Here is a 14,136-nt window from a genome sequence, read left to right on the forward strand (position 1 = left end):
GCTCTTTATCTGTATCATAAGATTACCCAAATAATTAGCATATCCCTGGTCATTTATCATCAAAAATATTATTGCCAGTCCATAAATTATTGACTAATAGATGCATTGGATTATCAAAAATAATTCTTCGGATTTCTTAAGGGAATGATAAATAACAAATGTAATGATTCTCAACTTTTCATAATTTGTTGTACGAGGCTGCAATATCTGTAATCGTGAAATATTTTACAGTACAAATAAGAAATTCAAACTGAATTTGAGCTGTGAGGTTGTTTACACATTGATTAAGTTTGATATTATCAACTATATTTGTTCTTAAGAATTTGTCACATTGAAATAATAATTGGTTAATCTTTATTAATTCAATCTATAAATCTGAATTAATTTCGGAGTCCACCGGACAGCGTCGCGTCGCGTCCCTACGTTCTTGTTCACTTCGTGGGAGATGCTCTTGGTAGGAAGTCACACGCGCGAGATGGACAAGTACTTTCCATGTCGCCTTTGTTATCCTCAAGACCTGGCAAGTTAATGAAATCTAGATAATGTTGTACAAACACATACGAACGAACTGGCATTAACACGGCTAACGGTAAGCATTTTCATGAGTTTAGTAGAGGATTTCTCCCAGGTCGTTACACTAAGAACCAAATACTGATTAAAGTTTTGTTTAGAATTACGTTAGATTGCTACACGATTTTTTTTTTTTTGTTAGACTTAGTCATGTATGTTTCATATAACATCTAGTGCAAGTTCATGTTTTATCTAACTATTGAATTGTGATTAGTCACGCAAATTTCTAACTTCATTTGGTTTGCTGTCGCTCCCCCATGGGGCAGCCATGTTTTTTGGCAGCAGTGAAGCATTTATTTGGAAACTTGATTACAGTACGACTGTCCTTAACGAGCGCAGTAAGCTTTCATATATGAATATCATACAACATTGCTATATGTAAATTAAGTTCGTTATTTCAAATTTCTTGAATAAGGTCAAGTTTATGTCATGTGCTTACAGTGTCTTCACGGTCGTCAGTGCCGTAGATATATTATTTTTTTATTTTTGCTAATCGGCTTAGGTTGGTCAAACGACATTTTGAAACTAGTTTATTTTCGACATACGTATTTTATTTTCCCTTTCCCCACGTTTGTGTAGGGCAGTTGAGACAGGCTAAGGTCTGTGGAGAGCGCTCCGGTTATGGGCCAGGTAAGGATGGTTAGAATTTTACCCTATCACTTCCTAATTTTCAAGATAGCGATGAGTATGGCTATTTCCCCGATCCCGGTATAAATTTCTTTATTTTCCAAAGCAATTTTCTTATAGAAAAAATTTGATAAATCCAGGAATGAATAATAGAGATCGGATAACCTAAGTTCTCAACATAGTAACCTACCCGTACCGACAAGTCGGCAGAATTATCAACACGTTATTATGGAAATCACTGTCTTGTATAATGATGGAAATTGAGTGTACAGTGCGCAGGTATAACTACTTGTATCATCTTGTACATTAATACTGATAGACGTATATAGAGGCCTGGGATAGTAGACCAATGAAGAGGTCATTGTGAACAAACAAAACTTCCGTTCTGAAATGTCGGTATTACTATATTGTGCGCGACTGTATTCCTGTTTTTTCTTGACTTATAGCTAGAAATGTCATATTTAGAAACTGTTTAACTATCAAACGAGTTCACTTTAAGTAAAGGAAATTATGACACTGCTTGATCAAAAGTGTATAGAGGGACATCACACTGAAATCACGGATAATGAAAATGTACGTAAATTCCGTCGTTTGCTGTTGTGTCAGCAAAATATGGATGTTACTAGAGATGTGCTGCAAAGGCTTTCGTTGAAGTGCCTTCTCAAACATTAGCCCCCACTTTTTTTTTTTTTTTCAGGCGACCTGCTTCATTGTGTATACAACTAATGTCATTTATGACATACTGGATGATATCTAATCAGTAGAAACTTATCTTGATTAGGCAGAATATTCTTTCTGACACCCATGACATAACCGCGTAACATCATTCTCGAGTGCTATAAGTATTTTGCCTTCACCAGTTTTTAGCATACCCCCGTTAAAGGGCAAGGACGCGTATGCCATGTTTCCTGTGGGTTGGGTGACAACATATCGGGTTAATCCTTTAGTATGAAATGCACATATAATGCATTATACCAAGAATTTAATATTTTTGACAATATGAATGATAATTACCGTGAGACTATTAGTATAGGCAAAGAGGTAAGTTTAGTTGGGATTTGTGAAGTTAGTGTGATCAATAAAAATGCAGTTGCAATATTCACGCATAAAGATGATGTACGTATTAAAGAGCAAAATTGATAGCTTTACGATTAAGAAGTAAATTTTTTGGAAGAGCCTTGAAATGTTCACGTCCGCCCCAAGAATCTGACCACCTTATCTGTTCTTAAGGTCATTGTAGTTACACAGTGACGAGCCCGTGAGATAAGCACTGCTTTATGCAAAGGGTGGGAACTTCATGCGTTGCAAATAAAGAAATTTAGATTGATTTTTTTGTAGGATATGTTTATTTAGCCTTTGCTTTTATAATTCTGTAGAACAAATGATGGTAAATGTAAATCGCACAGAAAAATTTTTGTTTTATAATGCATTACAATTCCCAATCGTGTTTTTTTTTTTTATGAAAGTCTTCGGTGGATATTAAAGGGAAAGAGAAAGAGTAAAAGTTGTACGTGTAGTTACAAAATTAAGCTGATAGAACATATATGTTGATGGAAATTAATTAGGGTTATATTGGAAATTGGCGCCTCATTCTGTTTAGCTATTCAATTTATTTTCAATATTGCCATAACATTCAGTAAGTTTGTCTTACGTAATCACATGCTTCGTGCACCTGTTCAGACTTGCGAGTAAATTAAAGAAAACCTTTTACTACAGGAATGGATAGTTTGTTAGTAAAGTCCGAGTTGCTGCACGGTCAAAGTGCTGTGGCAATATTCTGTTCCTTGATTATGATGTGAAGGGACGGATGTTTATGTTCGTCATCTTTGTTCTTGGGGAAAGCAAGAAATATGCAAAAAAAGAATAAAAGTCGTTATGCAGACTAAAATACATTAAATTCGTTCGGCCTTACTTCGTTACTGAAAAACTAGAATCGAAAGATATTCATGGTTGGCTAGAGGGAGCAAAATACGCACAACCTCCGGAATGGCTGGTTTAGATATTTTGGAAAAGATATTTCTACCGTAATTTTACACAGGATACATTATTTTTCCTTTAACAGGTGTGTGTGAAAGCTCATGGAAGCACAGATGTAAGATGTATTAACACAGTGTGTCTTCAGTCTCACCCACCGCTTCTTCCCAACTTCAACCTGGATTGCCGTGTGGAACAGCCTTCATATTTCTAGGTGTCCGATGCTTTATTTGTGAAGGGAACATTCAGAGCAGATTAGTAGTTAAAGTATTGTGTGACTCGTGTCCATTGAATTGATGGTTTGAACATAAAAGTGCTAATGCCGAGATACTGGAAAAGTGCATTTCTTAATATCGTTCCCATCTCCATCTATCCTTTGTACTACTGCACAAAAACTGTAGAACATCATTGAAATTGATGCAAGTGAAGAAATGATATTTAGTTTTGACAGTTTTAGTGGAGAATCAGCTTGCGTCCAAAAGACTGACAGTCCTGTTTGCTGAAATTTTAATTTGGAGACTGAAAACTGTCTTCCAAGAGAAGTATGAAACTTTCCATCAGGTTTCTGTCTGAAAACGTATGGGAATTGTAGACTAATTTTGTATGAATTCACAGAAAATAGCAAAAGTTTTGGCAGTCTCAGAAGCAGAGTAATTGAGTTTTCCTTATGTTTCATCGTTATTATTCCTTGTTATGGTGATTACCTGTTTATAACACTTAGTAGTTTAATGGTGATGTGTATGTTTTACATATTGAATTTTTGTGTCACTGATACCTTGTCATGGTGCACAGTTTATGATTATGTATGTTTAACACCATCAGGATTTTAGTGGTATTTTGTAAGTTCTTCGTGTTGCAAGAAAGTCTTTTTTGGAGGGTGATTATTGATTGAGAGCTGATTCTTTATCTTATGCACTACTGATTACCTTGGAATTATGTATTTTGTACGTAATGATAATGTGTGTCGTGAATCATATTCGCGATCACGCAAGCTTCAGAAAGATATGACCTTACATTCAAAAGAATATATGAATGGGGTCTCATATCTACAGTTACCTAACCGGTTTGATTCGGACCACGATACACTTGAAAAGTCTTCTGCTAGCGCACTTTGTGATAACTTTACTCGCATGGACCATATTGCTAATGATATCCAGGCTTTTAGCACAAAGGGAAACTCAACTGAAAGCATCCAGAACAGTAAAGTGTTAAAGAAAAGATTTAAAAGTCGGTATTCCAGAGCCAAAAACAGTCAAGCGAAGAAGGATGACAATGGTAAGATCTACTATGAATGTGATGTGTGCAAACAAAGATTAACACAGATGTCATCGCTCAAAAGTCACATGCGAAAACACACAGGAGAAAAACCTTTTAAATGCAAGGATTGCGAAAAATCATTCACCTATTATCAGTGCCTTTGGAATCATGCAAGAAAGCACACAGGAGAAAAAAGATTTGAGTGTAAGATATGCTCAAAAAGGTATGTGTACTATCAGTCTCTTTGGAATCATAAGAAGATACATTCAGGTGAAAAGCCCTTCGAGTGTAAGGTTTGTGGAAAGAGGTATGCATTTATGTACCGCTTGAAGTCTCATTCAAAACAACATACAGGTGAGAGGCCATACAAATGCACAATATGCAAAAATCGATTCTTGCGGCTTGCATGCCTGAAAGTGCATTACAAAAAGCATTTAGAAGAAAAACCCTTTGAGCGCAGTGTATATAAGAAAAGAACCAGATGTTCATCGTATCTTTGTCGTCATAGAAAGCGGCGCACTAAGCACAGTCCAAAGGATTCAGGTTTGCTGAACAAGACTGAAGGAAGATTCAAGAAAACTAAAGGAGAATCATTAAGACTGAAAGACAGAGAATGTCATCAGTGCTATGTGTGTAAAGAAAAAGGTATGATTTCCAGGAATTATTCTGGCCCTGCAGAAATTTGTCAAAAGGAAAAATCATGCAAATGTCACCTTTGTGGAAAGAAATTACAAGGTTTTACACGACTAAGAAGTCATTTAAGGATACATACAGATGAGAAGCCTTATAAATGTTCACTGTGTGCCAAAGCATTCACTGAGTACTCTGGTCTTCAGAAACACAGAAAGGCGCTTTCTTGTGGAAACCCATACCAACGCAAAGTGTGTGAGCAAAGCTTAAAACTGCATACGCAAAGCCACAAGAGTGATCCCAGTTCTCGTCCAAATAAAGGTCAACGCAAGAAGTCTAGTAGAATGTTTCACTCCAATGCTTATGAGAACAGTTGTGTTAAGCGTAAAGATGTGAAGTTTAAATGCAGTGTTTGCAACAAAATGTTTGTGTGCTCATCGCACTTGAAGAGACATATAATGAAACATTCTGACGCTAAACCATATGTCTGCAAATTATGTAATAAAAGATTTAAATTGAAGGGGTGGCTAATTCGGCATTGTAAGTTTGTACACAAGAAAAGGTATGAAAACTCAGTCCGCATGGAATATGCTTGTGAGCACTGTGGAAAAGTTTTATCATATGATGATGCAGTTATTCACAAGAAATGTATAAGGTGCAGGAAATGTGGGGAAACGTTTTATTGCAGCCACATGTTTTATTGTCACACAGTTATATCCTGTCGAAATGAATTCCATTTGGAAGCAGCGGTTAGCAAGGATATTGAGAGTTCCAACACTACTTTTAAGGCAAGGCACATAAAGAAGGATTTGGATGAATTTGAGGAAAGCTTGAACGGTGGCTCTTATGTTCTTCCATACAAATTTCAGAATCCTGTAGATGTTTTACAGAACTACATCATCTCAAACTCTTCATTGGATTTTAATGGTTCTCAAGTTTATATTGATACAGTTCCTAGTGTACGTAGTTCTAGGGATTTTAATGACATGACATGCCACGATATGGGGGAATGGGTAGGGGACTTTAAGTGGCAGAATAAAACTGTTACTTCTGGTGAACGTGACCTGGAATTAAGAAAAGGATGTATCTGGGACACTATCTATATCACACCAGAAACTGTGTGTGCATGCATCGAGTGCAATGTTTGTGGTGAGACCTTTGACAATGAGACAGCATATACCTACCATAACATGCAGCATTTTCTTGCGCACAAAGGTCATCAGTGCCTCTTATGTGGCGACATAATTGCAGATACGATGAACTTTATAGATCATGCAACAAGCCACATAACCAGTGGTTAGTCGTGGTTTCTGGACTGTTCAAGACGCCAAACTCATTTTACAGTTTGTACTGTTGCATATATGATTACTTTGAGCAGAATATCTTTTTGAATGATACCCATACATATATATATATATATATATATAGAGAGTGAGAGAGAGAGAGAGAGGGGTGAGTAGTACTTGACTTCACGTGCTCAAGGCTACTTCGCAAGGAAGTCACCCGTGGCGAAGTTGTATCATAAGGAGTACAGTCCCGTCAAATGAGTCACTCAAAAGGAGTTTACATACCGTCTCACAAGAAGTGCAAGCTTGGGCTGCAGGAGCCTTTAAAAAGAGGACCTGGGTAACGCTGGGACTTCCTTGGAAATTGGACCTGTGGTAATATGTATATCATTTTATTGCAGTGATAGAGAAAAGCTGTTATTTTAATGCACATATATGTATTTATTTTTAGTTTATTAAAGCTGTGTGGGTTTCTGTTGTATCCAAAGGAGAGATTGAGGCCACAAGTCACGCAACCAATATTTCAGTTCAGATATTCTGTCATGGGACACTTTAAATTTTTTTTCCATTTTCCTAAACCAAGCCTAAAGCTCCTAACACAAGTGCATGAGGTAAATATTGTTTGGTATTCCGTCTAAATGGAGATTTAAATTAAAAAATTGTTTAGGTTGGAATTTTATGAGGTAGTTCTTGAAGGAAGTTATTTGAGTTTAGCATTATTGATTAGTTTGGATTATGGTGATCGAGGCACATGATAAGGAATGTTTGCACAGCATCAGTTGATTTTGTAGATTATAATGCGGTTTTGTGTGGTGCACTACTGTTTTAGCTCTTTGCATGAATTATCCTGTGACTTTTTTTCGTCTAAGGGGAACAGAAATGTGACGAACGCTGATTGAAGTTCCATAAGTGATAGCTAGAAATTGAGTTGTTATTTTCGTTTATGAAAAGTATTTGAGCAGGTACAAACGGGTGTCTCTCGCACTTGATGGATATATGCTTCCATTTTTTTTTTAAAGCAGATCTTTTTCATAGGTTTGTTCATTTATAATATGATCCTTTTCATAGATTACTAGTGTTATTATCTTTTATATGATTTTTTATTTGTCATATTCTCGATGTCAATCCATGCATTGAAAAAGACATACATTGATTCAGTTTGTTATTTGAGTTGATAGTACACATTGAATTTCAGTTTTGTGCTCTTGAGGAATAATGATAAATGTCTGTAATTTAAAAGAATCTTGTAATGGGCGACTGTTTACCTTTTATTTTATTGCAGTCCATTAATGTTAATCCTGTTTGAAAATGTGAGCTATTTTATTGTCAAACTAAGGTTTTTGCAATTTGCGATCTTTTTAGATTTTTCACAATGCATGATAAAAATAAAGTTTTAGTTTCTGGTACCATTTAAGGAAATTCTGTCTCTCCTCCTGAATATAAAAGTTTGAAACACCATGATTTGCAACTGATTGAAATGAATTGTGATTGATGTACCACAAAACATTACAAGAATTTAACTTCTTGAACATGAATATTTTTGGCCGGATACAAGTGGTGTCGTATGAGGGAAGTTTCAAGATGGCAATGTTTAGGAAGCTAAACAACAAGCAATGTAAAGCCTTTCATTAGTGTCATGATTATGGGAAAGGGTATAAAGATCCCCTCTAGCTTCTCTTGTGATGATAGTGGAGTAGACTGAGAATAGATCGGGTGACAGCACATTCCTCTCATTCCTTTGGAGATTAAGGTACCTACCATTGTGAGTAATGGGTGCAGGAAACTGTAGTTTGTAAATTGTGTAAGAATGAGTAAAGTAGTTCGGGTAGTAAGGGTGTAGGTTCTGCATTAGGCTTGGAGATATATGTGGATTTAGAAGAAAAACCAGATTACTGGAATGCAAGCTTGATAATTGAAGTATTTTACCCCAGTGAAGTTGATAACTAACCAGTGCATAGAAAATGATACCTGAACAACAGACAATGCTATTTGCCCAAGTCTTCGACTAACCCTTTTCTAGTTCCCGCATTTAAAGACAATCATGGAGAGAGCAGGGATACAAAGAAACAAAGTGCGTGCGAGTGGGTACAGAATATACACTGAGGTACTCGTTGAATTGTATGATTGATCATGTGGCACATGCTGCCTTATGCATGTCGTGATGTTCATTTCCAATATGAGGTTTTCCCTTTGAATAAATGTACTTTGTGCATTTGTGTTTTATGAAATGTGGCCCATGTTACGTGGACATGTTATTTTCCCATGGAGTGTGTCCTGTGTAACGTGTTGGCAAGTGTCCTATGGAACGTGTTGCCCAGTGGTACATGTGCTGTCTCAGAACATGTTATGTAGTGTGTGTGTTTTCCCTTGGAATATGTCCTGTGGTAGATGTGTTGTTCCGAAGAACTTAATACGTGTGTCGTTCGTGGGGCAATGTCCTGTGGTACTTTTGTTGTACCTTGGGTCATACCTTGTGGTGCATGTGTTGTCATTTGAAACGTCCTGTGGTTGGTGTTGTCCTTCGAAACATGTCCTTTGATTTGTGTTTTCGTGCTGCATATGTACCGTGTTTCCTTTATGTGTATCTTCCTTTGTTACCTGTTTTCTGTGGTGAATTGTGGCATCTGTTGCATCGTGGTGTAAACGTTATCGTGTGACGCGTTGTCCTTGATACTCGTGGAATGTCTTGAAAAACGAGAGCATGTTTCAATATGATTTATGTGGTATTTTGTCTTGAGCTACACATGTTGTGGTGTTGCATATCTGCTAGTTTTTTTTTTTTTTTTTTTAAGTGATCAACTCAAATTTTCCTGAGGTGCGTACCTTTTCTCGCGGCTCTTACCTCGAAATATATGTGGTTCTTGTAGCACATTGGTTCATATTTTGTTCTGGGTGCTGTACTTTAAAACGCGTGTTGGAGATACTTGTTCTCAGCAGTATATTATTTTGCGATCTGCAGTATATCAATCCTAAGGAACTTATATATATATATATATATATATATATATATATATATATATATATATATATATATATATATATGTTGGTCTGGGATGCAGTTTTTTCCATGTACAAACATGAACCCAGTGATGTGTGTCGTGAGGTACATTCCCTAGCGGTGCACGTGCTGGCATCATGTGAATGTATTGCCATATCTTAACACGGGTTGTCCTGTAATGTGGGGTGCTATCGAGTTGTACACGTTCAGCATCGTGGGTGCGTCGTTCCGAGATTGAAAAGCCGTTCATAGCGTCCCGTGAAATGCTTCGATGGTAACTTCGGGGTATATAGTAAGGAAAAGAATAAACTGTTTTGAGAAACACAAATTGTCCTGAAGTACCTGAGTTGTCCTGCGCGTATGTCCTGAGTTGTATCGGTGTCGCGCAGCTTGGCATCTCTGGGCCGCGGAGTTGAGTCGCTCGATACGAGTCAGTTCACGCCAAGAGTTTGTGTCGGTAGGGTGAATTGCGTGCGTTTCGTCAACAGAACTGTTGCCTCTGTAATTTTTGGGAGGAATTACAGCTCATCTGAAGAGTAAAGGTGAGTTCCTTTTAAGAAAAGTTGCATGTAGAGTGACTGTGTATACTGTTCCTTTCGTTAGCATGAAATAGATTGGTAAAACGTGGCGAGTTTGACAGGCGTGAGTCGCAAAGCCGGTCTTTGTTGTGACGGTAAGAAGGTGGTGGCTTACGGATAACTTCCTTGTTTACAGAGGTCGCTTTCAGTCTTTCCTCATAAACTGAAGTTTTATGATGTGTTTGCTCTCTGTTGAGTCGTGAATTTCGTTGTATTACTTGCTCCAAGTGAATGGGTTGATTCGCAAAGTTTGTGATGGTCTGGGACGCGTGGGTCTGGAAACACTAGCTGGCAACTTTCTGCTGGAAGGGGGTGGGTGGGTTAGCAACCGAGACAGATTCGGGCTGGCATTTACTGCTTGATCAAGTGGTCGAAATTTACCTCACAATTTTAGCAGGCGTGATAGACCGCTCATGATCTGTGATTCACTGTTAACATTGTCCGACCGAGTAATCGGTACATGCACAAAGCACTGTTATGATGCTTGATTAAAGATTTAAGGGCTAATTCATTATGTATCTTATTTTGAAATTTATGCGTTAGTGGAGCATGTAAGAACAAATATGATAAATGGTATTGGGGTGGTAAGCATGAGGTTCAGAAATTTTGATGTATGGTCAGCCGCCACGCCCGAACGCACCAGATGCTGTACAGCTACACCAGCATCTGATTGTTGCCTCCTTCCCTCTCATCCCCTCCAAACGTATGTGGATGACGCCATTTTCTCCCCCTCATTTTATGTGAGAATTGTTAGGGGGATTGGATAATTAACGATCCAGCTTGTTTTTCCTCAGTGCAGGTCTGTACATTGTTCGCAGTAGTACGCGGGGCAAAGAAATGAGCGGACCAGTAAGTGCGAGGAAAGATGAGTGTTGGCTGTTGAGGAAAATGAGAATGTACATTATTTTAAAGGGCTCGTCAGTAGTATGTTACGAAAAGGGGAAATGATCTGATAAAAAGAGCTAAAGAAACTAAACTTCATCCTTGAAATCAAAGCAGTTACAGTGGGTGAAACGACTGCGTGCAATAGGGAAGGGAGATTTCATTCTGATTTACTAAAAAAGGAAGGGGTTTTGGTTCGTTACATGGCGGGCAAGAGGAGCTAGCCCAACATTAGGGAAAGCAAGTGGTTTAAGTCATTTGCCCACTGGTTTGAGTGTACCTTAGGAAGTCATCGTAGGTTTTCTGTTCCCATAAGGGGCTCATCCAACCTGCAAAGTTGGATCTTTGGTCAACCAAGGCGTTGGAAGTCGCGGTCCGCAGACGCGCGTTTCCATCATAGCCTGGCTGCTATGGTAAACTGTAAATACGTATCAGTGGCCTTCTATGAGGAATTAGGTTTCAGGATGAGTGAAAGAGGGGAAATCTTTGACCATTTGCTAAGGGAAGGGAAGAGTTCCATGGAGGAAGGGAGAAGGGTTTCAGTCATTCTTCTGTGTCAGGTACAGAGACGATGGAATTTTATTGTTACAGGGGGAAATGTTTCCGTTTTAGAAAGAAAGACCTGAGAAAGTTGCTGATAAGAAGCCCGGATGATCTTGCCCATTAATGGAAGTAGATTAGTCAGGAACCGAGGGGAATGGTTCTGAGCCTCTCAGAAGCTGGGGAGGTCATTGATTATATTGGGGAATAGAACCTCGCCATATTTTGCATCCATTGACAAAGAACTGACCCCAGGAATTATGCTTGTAACCCTTCTATATCTTGCAGGTTAACCAGACATTGATAACAGCACAGTCTAACAGGAAATAAAGCTTCATGAGTGACAGCAGAATGAGGGTGGTAAGATCGTCTCTGGGTTTTGTAGGAGTCAGAACATAACTTGATCTTCAATCCCACCGCAGTGGATGGAACGAAGGAAATCGTGACATTATGCTTGCCGAGAGGGGCTGAAGTGAGCACTGCAGAGAATATCAGCGAGTCATAATGTATACCACATTAGAAACCAACAAAGGAAATGTCGGATCTGCGACTACTGCTCATTTATATGCGAGTGGATCAGTATGCATTAACACACATGTTATGGCTTGAGATATGACTAGGTTCGAAAGCAACTGAGGGTTGTCTTTACTGCCTTCAGTAAAGCCTGAATTGCTGTGATGAGGCCTACGTAATAACCCAGAATTAACCAGAGTTTGCATAGATAATTCCTTATCTTTTAGTAATGACAGTAGAATCTGCAAAGTAAATTTACTAAAGAATAGAGATGACGTTGAAGGCATTAGTGAAAATAGCAGTGTAAGAGGCTGTCATCCGTTAACCTGCGACCGACAAGCATTAGAAACACTATGGGCAGCGACCGACAAGCATTAGAAACACTATGGGCAGCGACCGACAAGCATTAGAAACACTATGGGCAAATGTCAACTTTTTAAAAAACAACAGTATCCTATAAGTTGTACCAGACTATGGGCAAATGTCAACTTTTTAAGAAACAACAATATCCACTAAGCTGCACCATACCTGGTTGCTTAGAGATTCGACCTACACAACGACTGATGGACCAGGCTCTCGCTGAGAAAGCTGGGTCGCTGACAAGCTACGTTAGATGGCAGGTTGCGTAAGTTATACGCAAAGTTTACAGCAAGATAGGGTTTAGTTTTATCAGCGTGTTAGGAGAGGGTGAGGTATCTGAGAGATGTAAAATGAGGAAAATGGCTGGTTCAGTAACAGCTTGAGAGAGGTTTAGTTTTGCTGTTTATGAACAGAAAATAGATGTATAGGTAACCCGCCAAGTGACAGTATAGCATTAACAGTTTCCACGTCGTGAATGGTAACATATAACTATTACAGAATATTCAGTAAACACGAGATTCGGGAGATGCTGCATTTCCTTTTTGATAGGTGTACAGGGTTCTAGCCTATTTAATCTGAGTGGATATTTCGTCACAGCTGGTCACCTCGTATTTCAATGTTGGGAACTCAGTTGCGACCTAACTATTGCCAAGTTAGCATTTGCGACAAAATCTGCCTGTTTTCTTAGTCTACTTGTAGGAGTTGTCAGCACACGCTGTATATTCACAAGTAAGGCCAGATCGTGGAACGATTGAGATAAAAAGTTTGTAAGTAGTGAGTCATCTGGTATGTTACACGAGGCTTGAATGTAATTTTGATTAATTTGGTATATGTGTAACGTTGCAATGAACAAGTTCAGTTTTCTTTCAGGCTTGAAGACTACTCTTCGGGAAGGAGGAACATGAGTCTGGTTGGCCCTAAGGTATTCATTCCTTTAAAGGATTTTTCAAATTGAATCATAACTTCTTCATTATGTATTTATCAAACAAACAGTTCCTTCAAGCCTGACCAGTATTACACATGGCCAGAGCGGAGGAAGAGAACCTTGGTAGGAGCCTGTTAAACAGATCACGTTGACCACTACGGGTGATCACATGATAACCTAGACTCTGTGACTGCCGGGCAAGGACGCTGTGGGTCCACTCACCCGGGAGGCCCATATGAAGGAGAGTTACCCTGCCCGAGGCCATGTTTGAGAGAGGTTGGTTTCCCTCGGGACCGGTACTGTGAGTTCATGTGTTTTCACCTGTGATGATCCTGTGAGGAAGAGTGATCGCATCTCAAAATAGTTCCATACGAGAGAGAACAGTATTTTCTTCAAAACGGTCTTTTGAAGGAACGAGATCCATACCTAGAGATGCTCAACGCCAAGAAAATTATGACTGACAAGTGACGTTTGGAGGATAAGAGTTTATCATTCTACATATTGATGATGCACGGGTTTGTTCGGCTGACTCGTCAGAGACTGACAATTTTCCCCGCACATTATGGTATTTGATGGCTCAAAGAAGCCCGTATATGGTATGAATGAAGCACTGAAGCACGATGCTTTATGAAACAAAATATACTGCACTTTCAGATGAAAGTATTTTAGATTACTCTTGCTTATGTAGATGTGCTAAAGCGCTTAAATTTGTTAACTTCATGGTACGAACATAACTTCAACAGCGTTGAAGTGGACAAGCCATAAAGGAACGTATTGTTGCATGATCGATGCGGGGAGGCAGTTGTGAATATCAAATTATTGGAAATTTATATTTTTCCAAACAGGTCTTCCGGACTTACTTGCTTTTTTTTTTTTTACTCACCTTAAAAGCAACGAGATCTTAGAAAGATCTCGTTCCACTATTAGTAACACTTGCAGGCTGATCATTGCCTTCCGTGTATTCTAGGATAAGAATGTAGAGAGGTTTTTTCACTA

The 14,136-nt window shown here is 38.6% G+C and overlaps 2 protein-coding genes across 2 annotated transcripts in view; both read left to right on the plus strand.

Moving 5' to 3' along the window:
* Positions 1-446: 446 nt before the first annotated feature.
* On the plus strand, positions 447-7,763 carry LOC139763432 (uncharacterized). The gene is made up of 2 exons (XM_071689466.1): positions 447-589; positions 3,260-7,763. Exon 2 carries the CDS (start codon positions 4,107-4,109, stop codon positions 6,357-6,359), a length of 2,253 nt encoding a protein of 750 aa, XP_071545567.1. The 5' UTR covers positions 447-589; positions 3,260-4,106; the 3' UTR covers positions 6,360-7,763.
* A 1,984-nt stretch (positions 7,764-9,747) lies between these two features.
* sn (fascin domain-containing protein singed) overlaps positions 9,748-14,136 on the plus strand; it is a 154,167-nt gene continuing 149,778 nt past the window's right edge. The window contains exon 1 of the mRNA XM_071689468.1: positions 9,748-9,884. The gene's annotated coding sequence lies outside the window, so the exon portion shown is untranslated. The remainder of the gene's footprint in view (positions 9,885-14,136) is intronic.

This window comes from Panulirus ornatus, chromosome 47, assembly GCF_036320965.1.
Source record: "Panulirus ornatus isolate Po-2019 chromosome 47, ASM3632096v1, whole genome shotgun sequence".
Classification (NCBI taxonomy): domain Eukaryota; kingdom Metazoa; phylum Arthropoda; class Malacostraca; order Decapoda; family Palinuridae; genus Panulirus; species Panulirus ornatus.